We start from the raw sequence: 9,609 nt of genomic DNA, 5'->3' as shown, positions 1-9,609 counted from the left end.
TTACTAGCTGTGTGACCCTGGGCAAGTCACTTAACCCCAACTGCCTCACACCCCCCCCCCCAAAGTAATTGGGAGGGGACAGCTAGGTGGCGCAGTAGATAGAGCACTGGGCTCTGGAGTCAGGAGGATCTGAGTTCAAATCCCACCTCAGACACTTGACACTTACTAGCTGTGTGACCTGGGCAAGTCACTTAACTCTCATTGCCCCGAAAAGAACAAAACAAAAAAAGTAATTGGGGAATGCTAGTGATGTTAGTTTGTGGTTTTCTAAGTCACTATGTGGCCCACAGGGATCCGTTTCTACTTGAGTTTGACAACCCTGCTCTAGTCCAACCCTAATCCACCGATGAAGAAACTGAGGTCCAGAAAGGTAAAGTTAAATTGCTCAAAGGTCATGAGTGTCAGAACTGAGACCTTAATTCATCTTCTGATTCAAAAGTCAAGCCTTCTTTTCACGGCAGCCCTGCCCACCCCCCACCCCTTCAGAAATCTTCCCCATTCTACAGAAAAAACATTGCAACAGATAAGGAAAACTATAATAGGGATGGGATTTGGAGGCCAGAAATTCCCTTTCTTCTGTCACAGCCAAACAGGGATAAACATGATTCCCACCCAAAGGCATTCCTGAGTAGGCAATGTGGAGGGAGAAAGGCTTTGTCTCTGCTGCTGGCTGACCCCCTTTGCTCCTATGGTCTGTTAATCAACACCCCCACACATAAACCCCACAGAAGGAGGCTAGGGAAGGGAAGGGGATCCCTTTTATTGTCTGGTGTATTTATTTATTAGTTAGGACAAGAGTTGTTGGATTCTCTATCCCTAGAAATACATGAAATAAGTCTTGGAATGAAAATTTATAATACAGACCAGGATGTACTTGAGCCAGAATGGAGGAGGCCTATCACTCAGGCTCCTCAACTTTCCTACTTCTAAGCCACAGGAAGTTATGAACCACCACTCAGGCCATTTCCGCAGCAAAATGAAAAGACTTCACAGCTTATTTCCTTTAATTACATCATAAAACAATATTAGAACGTACATGAAACAATAATAGTTACATAACAATTTACTTTATATATATATTTATATATATAAAAAAAACCTTTTTTTTTTTCCTTTTTGAAGTCCAAAGATTTCATCAGATGAAAGCAAAAGAAATACTCTATTGCAAACCTGGATTTTCTTTTTTTTCTTTTTTCCTTTTTTAAATAACCCCTCCCCCAACCCTCAAACTCAAAATAATTGGGAGGAAAGAAACACAGCCATGTGCACAGCTAAAGGAATCTCGTGTTAAGTAAAAGTTATCATTTTGGGGACCAATGCAGCCTCAACAACTGGTTAAGAAAGCTATATGAATGTACCTGAAGGAGAAATATAATTAATCCAGCAGCAACTCTCAACACATGAAAAAACACTCTGGGTAAAGGATCTGTGGAATTTCAGGTGGCAGGAATGTCTAGAATCTGAATGCTATTAGGACCTGCTCTTTTTCCCCTCTGATGGGGAAATAAGGGATATGATTGTGGTGGAAGAAGGGACTGAAACAAACCTTGCGTTGGTGAAGCCTAACCACCCTCCGACAGCACCATCCGTCCACCTTCTGACCCCAGAGGCTCTGCCTCAGCAGAATTTCAGAGGCCTCTGGGCCCTGCACAAGAAGAAAGGTCTCTCTGTCTGTGGCTCTTGGGGACACTGTAAAATGGCAAAGGTGAACAGAGCAGTTGGCTAGTGCCGAGTTGCCAGGCTATTTGGGAACAACCTCCAGGAAGAGAGAAAATAAAGCCATAGCCATCTTTGGGAAGTTAAACGTGTTATGGTAATAGGCCGACATCCCTGACATCACTCTCTCTCACTTGCTGTTCCTTCCGGAGCTCCCTAAAGGAGGAAGTGGGGGCTAGCTTGGACATGTTCTTCTCCTCAGGGAAGGAGACTTCAAGGAGCTGCTTTAGGTAGGTCTTGTAAACATGCCAGTTGTCTTATAATGGGCTCAGAGGTTAGTGTTTCACTGAAAAAACAAAACAAAACAAAACAGGAAGCCTTCAGGCTTACCTCTCCTCACTAAGCCCCTGGTTACTTAGAAAATAACAGCCAATGACACATAAAATAACTTATTTTTAAAGGAAGGGTTGGGCATGGGTGTGAGGGGAGGCGTTTGGGAGAGAAGAATATCCTAATACACAAACCCAGGAAAATAGCAGCAAAAGTTTTGCTCATTACAGTGTTATAGAGCACTAGAGAAGAAAACAATTCAAATCTTTATTTTAAAAAGTGTAACTGGTCAAAAAATCATGCCAGTCAGCTCTGCAAAGTAGGGCTTGTTAAGACTTTATTTTCTCATCCTCTAGTGCCTTAAAAAGTAAAAGTAACAAGCATTATTTCAGGGGCCAAGAAATCAGGGCCAAGATAAGATAAAAAAACACATACGTGTGTAGAGACACACCTACATGTACATGAGCAGCAGTTGTGTGGATGTGAGAGAACAGTGTTGGTAGCAAGAGAAGCTGCTGGGAAAGAAACATTTGGGGCAGTTTCCTTTTGGGAGAACCATATCTCTTTAAGACTTCCTAAAAGCCCTTAGAGGAAAGCATGGACATGGCTTAAAAAAATCTTTCTGAAGGTGGCTTCTTTGAGATCACTTTGAGGATTAGCCAACTGACATTCTTCTAGATCCCAAAGGGGGAAGCTTCCAAATGCCACCTAACCAGCACTTGCCCTAGCCCTAACTAAGCAGTCAGGCCCCACTGGCAACTGTCTCACTGTACTAATTTTGACCCAGCTGGGACTTCCTAAGAATTGGTTCATGGCTTGGTTCAGTTTTTAGATACAATATCCTGAAGAAGGGAAATATCACTTGATTAGCAATCCCTTCCAACCTCCAACATACGTTTCATACAGACTGAAGAGTCAAACCAAAAGAAGTTAAGGGGGAGAGGGAATGAAATCACTACTATTTATGAACAACCTCTGGATGAAAAGGACTATGCAGGGGCAGGAGGGGAAGGGAATAATCATGAAGTAGGAAAATTATCTACAATTTGATGAAACTGGGTGTTTCCAGGCTAGGAACTGACCCAAAGGGTGGATTCTCCTACCCTAAGGCAAGACACCCTAACAGTCATTTACTTCTTTCCTTAACTTAATGCTTCCCTGACCAAAACAAAACAAAACCAAACAAAAAACACACACTCAAGGCAAAAGACACTAGAAGATACTCCTATCAAAAATGACCAAATTCCAGATTTTTACAGAATTTGAAGACTCACATGGGTTTTATCAGTTCAGGTAGTTTCTCCACTGATTTAGCCAAGAAGACACTGTGGCTATTTTTTGAAATGTGACTATACAACATGTACATAATACGAAGGAGCGAGAAATGAAAATAGCACAACTCTCTAATGCCACATCTATGAGCACTTATAATGAAGTCCTTTCTGCTGAAATTTAAGTGGGACTTCACTGGGACACAACTATATTCACCCAAGTACAGCTTTGGGACCAGTTCCTGAAATGCCCCAGTAGTAAAATAACCCCCAAATCTGAGTTGACAGTTATAAAGAGTAGAAATGAGGAAATAATACCAAGCATCAAGGGGATCTGAAAGAATCCCATGCTAAGAACTCACTCATTTCATAAAGATTTTTTTCTAGTTCTATAGAAGGTGCAATCTGTCAGAAATGGGAGGGCTGGGGGATGGCCGGTTCCCAATTTACACTCTCCATTTCACCCACCCTTGTAAATCTTGTTTTTTAGGGCATATCTCCATAATTAATTATGTAGGTATACAGAGGTTAACACTGCTTTCTCCCTGAATCATCTGGGTAATACACCCTGGCCATACCAGACTTGTCAAGCTCACTATCAATTTGGTGACTGTAGTGAGTGGAAAGGGGACCCTCCACATCTGCCCTCTGTTCATTCCTTTAGGACTGTCAGGACTCATTGGTCAGTTCTATTTCAAGATCTACAACTCAAACATTTTACCTTTGCCCAAAGGTTCTGCTAATCAACAGGTCTGTGGGAAATAAAGCACAACAGCTAGTTAGCAGGTGAAGAAGACACAGAAAACTGTTGCAGGAGTGCCTAGCACCCTACAGAACAGTTCTATCAACAGGGTTGCATAATGGGAATAGATAGCTCCACCTATCTCTTCCTTCTACTCTTCAATAACTGACGCAGTGGTAGCACGACATCTATTTTTTCCAATCTGTCTCCATGGTAGGGTAATTAATGGTGGTGGCAGGAAGTTTGGGGTGGCGGCAGCAGCAGCAATTTAAAGACAGCAGCCAGGGCTCAATCATAATGCATTAATAAATCTTGTTAAGAAATTTCCTGAACATATTGTTGGTGATATGGATTTAAGGACACAGATTCTCCCCATGGCAGCTTACAGTAACTGAAGTGATGCTCTTTTCCCCTTCATTCAACTTCAAGGTATCTTGCTTTTTATATCACCTCTAATCCACTCCCTCAGTCCTGACACTGGTGCACTGAACAACTGGCAACAGTATCTTACAAGGCAATAAAAAAAATATGGTTGCATTTCCTATATTTTAAGTTCTGGTTAATTTGACATCATTATAGTTATACTTAAATGTTCAGTGAGGGAAACAATCTGGATGAGGATTGCATAAAAATTACTTTGCAGGTGGTCTCTCCAGAAGATATAATTAAAAGAATATGTAACAAGTTTTTAACATGTATCTGATTAAAAATTAGTTTATAATGCATGTGGAGTTTATTGGAAATTTACAAAGATCATTTAAAAGTCTCTTTAAAATAGCTGTAGGCCTCCAAAATACTATGTTAGAGATGAAATTAGAAAAGAAAAAAATGTACACAGAGAAATGAGTACAATGTACTTTCATATTCATCATAGTCCCAACATTGCAAAGAAAAACAAGAGTGAAGTCAGAACCTTTTTCTCCTAGGATACATCCAGTGGAAAGTTTCCTGTCAAGCTCATTTCAGTTCAGTAAGCAAATTTCAGACCTAGTGACAATTGGTCTGACCTACCAGAGAGAATGGCAGAGTCCAAGGCTGATGAGGGTTTTGTGCTACATGCAAGCATAACCAGGAGGGATAAAAAGGCACTGGAGACACCTGACACGACCTTAGCACTGTTGGGATGAAGGAGGCTTTATTTAGAGGGGAAGAGGGTCACCAGTTAAAAAAAATTCTTCTGAGGAAAAAGTGTAGAAATAAAACCAGGAAAAGCAAGGGCATTTACTGGCTGAAGTCTGCAGGGCCAGAAAGAACATTCAGAAAATTGATGACTCAAATATTCAAGAATTCACCAGTGTCCCCTGGCTTGTGGTGACTAGTTGGGTGGGTCTGGTCACTTCTTTTTTTGCCCTGAAACTATTTCTTTAGGGAAAGGAGCTTAAGTTACTCAGACCTGATATTCTCTACTATGGGTGACACATCTAAGAGGGCCGACAAAAACAGGCAAAGGGCCTGCCATATATTTAAGAAGGAGAAGGATTTGATTTCAGAAAGACTTAAGGTCACAGCTACTGACAGAACAGTAATTTCAAGCTCCTTTCCATTCAACGTAAGCTCAATACAACCTATGTATTTGGAAGCTACAATAGTCTTCTACAAGTCTTTAGGGCTTAAGGTGAATGAAGTCAAGGGGATCCTCTTGAACAACACTGAAGCATTTTAATAAGAATCCTTTCCAAGCTTAAAGGGATCACAGTTGTCATCAGAAATAAGTACAGCCTAAAGCCTAACGCTTTAAGCATTAAATTAAATTGGCCAGTGCAACCCATTTCATAGACTTAATGCACCAGAAGTTTCATTCGAGACCTCTTCCCCATGATTTCTAAGACCGGTACTCTTCTTTTGATAGGGCGGATGACCAGGTCAGGATCAATCAGTCTGAATCTGCATCTGGGTCAGATCGCCATAGTTTAGAAATCAAGTCTCCAATACCACATTAAATAGGAGAAGCTGTGTCCTTGAAAAGGAAAAATTTTGATTTGGGGGCAAGATGTTTCAAATTGACATCTGTTTACTATAGGCCTTGGAAGGCCTAGAAAAGTGCACTGCTGCCACCTATCTCCTTCTTCTCCCCAACTGAAATGGCAGGGAGTTTTATGGCCAGTTTGCCAGACCTGAACAACACACATTTTTTGGCAGGGAGGTTGGGGATGGGGGAGAAAGGCCCTGAATATGATGTTACTTATAAGTATTCAGCATCCCTTTCCCCATTACACTTTTTAAAATTTAATACAAATAAGTTATCAGTTATGGTATCAAAACTTCCAAACCTGCTGGATCAGTCCCTTTACAAAGATGGTATGGTTTGTTATTTTTTTCCCCAAAATTAGGAACTGGGAAGAGAAAAAGGTCTTTGAGGTTTTGAGCACAGTAATAAGTTCAAAACCAAAATTAAACACAATAAAAAATGGCAGGTAGTGTCATGGGCTCCTTCCCAGCACTCTCTCATCTGCTGATGGCTTTCTAATTAATGAAGAAACAAGCCCAGCTAATTCCAACATATGCTGGTGGTTTTAGGAGAGGGAGCCATCACCTGCAATGTGAAAAATGACCCTTGGAGTTGCTTAAGTCAGTCAGAAGGCGACAAAAGGCTACCTTGACCATATAAACAAATTCCTACGAAACAACAACAAAAAACTCCAACTCTGGAGGCCTAGAAATCTGTTATTTGTGCTTTAGAAAATCATCTCAGTTTCCTAATCTCCCCCAATTTTTCTGTACAAGAGAGGACAGTATTGTTCCCACCAGCTACTAGGAGACCAAGAGCTGTGCCCTATCACTAATTCACTTAATCACTAGCACTGAAAACTTTTCTCCCTCAGTTCTCAAGTACAGAAGTATATGTGGAGACAAGGACTACCCCCACCTGCATTGATTACCTTAGGCCTTCTGGGGGCTGCTCCCAATATTCTCAAGGGACCAACCCCACATGGTTATATTTATGCTGAATATCTGGAGAGTGGATCAACAAGACTGGATCAGTGACTTCTTTGGGAAGGCTTTGCTGGTCCTTTGAACGACCACCATTAGATCTGAAATTGGTGACCATAAATACAACAGCCACACACTATCATAGGATCAGGTAGGAAGAAGGGGACAGAGAAATAAAAATTGGCAGCACAGACAGGAACGTGTTTCATCAACCAGTATTCTTCCTGAGACAAAACACTGAGCCAACATGAAAGTTAGCAATGTTGTTGGGTATACACAAATCTCAGTTCACAGCATGACATTCAAAGAAGGGACAGGGGTTTTTAGGTTGAGATCTGGCATTTCCCCCAATCAATTCTACTTTAAAAATGCCTCTCCCTCATCCTTATGCAAGACACTCAAGTGATTAATGGGATTCAGCTCAAAGAAACATAGGGAGCATGAAGTTATGGAGCATAGCCACCCATGTATCATGTCACAAGCTATGTTCTATTCTTGAGGAGGAATTCAAAAGGCAAAAATAGGAATTGTTTCCATAAGAAAGGGGCAAGAGCTTATATTTAGTTCATTTTCCCTTTACTGCCCTTTAGAGTTTCTCACTGGACCAGGCCCCATGCAGTCTTTCTAATGGTTAAAAAAAGAGAAATTTTAAAACATTTTTCACTAATAAATAACTTTTCTTTAAAAAGTATCCAGTAGCCTCAACAAAAGCACCCTGAATGGAAAACTTTAAGCAGGTAGACTGCAAAAGAGACAAAGGATGAGCAGGCAACAAGAGAGTGCTTCAGCAAGTAACAGAGAAAATGAGACACGGACACAGACAAACACACTCAGAGACAGCCAAGGGAGAACACCATAATGAATGGGTGAACAAAATAAACAACTTTGGAATCACTGTGACCACCTAGGAAACCTCTGAACTGAAGGCTCTAACTGATGAGCCTTCAATATGAGCATGCTCAGCAGGGTGCTATGGAAACAAGGAAGTAGAGAAGCATTGGAATCAGTCTCACGATGGATGGTTGCCATCTTCATTCTCTTATGGGAGGAAGGATTTTTCTTTCTTTCTTTCTGGTCCCTGGATGCAACATTTACTGTATTTGTCCATGCTCTCCTTCTCTTTGGAGAGCTCTTATTAGTGTTCTGACATCCCCAAAAGAAACCCCAAACAAAAAGAACAAACACACCCCAGCAGCAGTGACCCTGGGTTTGCTGGAATGCCCCCCATCTTGGATTGTGATTCTCTTCTGAGCATGCCCAGTAGGAATGGTTTCAAGTTATACCAATCTACCTGTCAGAAAAAAGCCAACACAGATTCAAGTCCCACTGTCACAGAGTACGTCAGCTGGAGTAGACGGCGTGGGTATATATGTATGTGTATGTGTGGCTCGGGGGATCCGGACACAGCCCTCTATTCTGGCCCTTGCTCAGAACACTGGGGTTGATTCCGCTGGAGAGACTCCGTGGTAACTCTAGAAGTTTCATTAAATACTTAGTTCGCCAAGGCTGACCGCCTCCAATGTCATAGAATGATGCAGCATCTGCAGAAGCGTTGTCTGCTGCCCCCTACTGATGGAGGTGGAGTGACAGGTGCAAAGTAGGCATGAACTTTTATATTGGGTAAATGGGTCTGAAACAAGACAGAAACATTACTGAGAGAACTGGAAAGATAGAACAATGGAATTTTTTAGAAAGACAACCAAAAGGCTGAATAGACATGAAGACAGCACAAAGAAAAGGGAACTACACAGAGCTGGGAGCTCTTGGTTCTACTTTAGGATCTGACAATGACATGATCTACAAACATAACCAAGTTTACCTAATTTCACTGAACCTCAGTGTCTAAAGCAATAAAATAAGAATTGGCTGAATACTTAAGCCCACCCTAAAGGGATTGTTAGAGTATAAACAAGTAATTTGGAAGAAATTAATCATGGCAAGTTAACATAATTACTACTACAAATGTCAAAACTTTACAGAAATATTATAAGCAAGAGACTTTCCCTCTAAAGCTATAACTGTCCTTTTTGAAGAATATTTACATTATATATGTGGGCAATAAATAAAAAAAATATTTTGGATGATGGCCTGTGGTCTTCCTTTTCTCTTGGTTGAAAAAGGAACATGCAATTGTACTTTTCAAATGGAAATTAGCTGAATCAAGTGCATGCTCTTAGCCCACCAAGTCTGAGAAGAGAGATGGGCAGGTCAAGCACTCTCTAAAAGATAATGCTCTGCTCTTGATGGAGTTTTGGGCTACATTTTATTGGATCAGGGCTAATAAGTCAACCTGGAATGGCTCTGGGGTTCCAAACCTTTTCTTCTTCCCTGAATACCCCCTCTCCTTCCATCCAATACTCATAGAAGATGACCGCAGTTTCTACTTCCCTAAAGATTTTTTTTTTTGGTGAGGCAAATGGGGTTAAGTGACTTGCCCAGGGTCACACAGCTAGTAAGTGTCAAGGGTCTGAGGCCGGATTTGAACTCAGGTACTCCTGAATCCAGGGCCAGTGCTCTATCCACTGCGCCACCTAGCTGCCCCCCCACCAAAGTTGTTTTTTTTTGTTGTTTTTTGTTTTTTTTTTAGTGAGGCAATTGGGGTTAAGTGACTTGCCCAGGGTCACACAGCCAGTAAGTGTTAAGGGTCTGAGGCCAGATTTGAACTCAGGTACTCCTGAC

General features: G+C 41.4%; 1 protein-coding gene across 3 annotated transcripts in view; it reads right to left on the bottom strand.

The window, feature by feature from the left end:
* Positions 1–1,175: 1,175 nt before the first annotated feature.
* The window catches only part of FBXL20 (F-box and leucine rich repeat protein 20), a 127,541-nt gene continuing 119,107 nt past the window's right edge, over positions 1,176–9,609 (bottom strand). For all 3 annotated transcript variants that reach the window (XM_044001031.1, XM_044001034.1, XM_044001032.1), the window contains exon 15: positions 1,176–8,560. In XM_044001031.1, the coding sequence (XP_043856966.1) occupies positions 8,453–8,560 (108 nt within the window). In that variant the 3' untranslated portion in view covers positions 1,176–8,452. The remainder of the gene's footprint in view (positions 8,561–9,609) is intronic.

Source organism: Dromiciops gliroides, chromosome 4 (genome assembly GCF_019393635.1).
Source record: "Dromiciops gliroides isolate mDroGli1 chromosome 4, mDroGli1.pri, whole genome shotgun sequence".
NCBI classification, from domain to species: Eukaryota; Metazoa; Chordata; class Mammalia; order Microbiotheria; family Microbiotheriidae; genus Dromiciops; species Dromiciops gliroides.
This window is presented reverse-complemented; position numbering and strand designations above follow the sequence as displayed.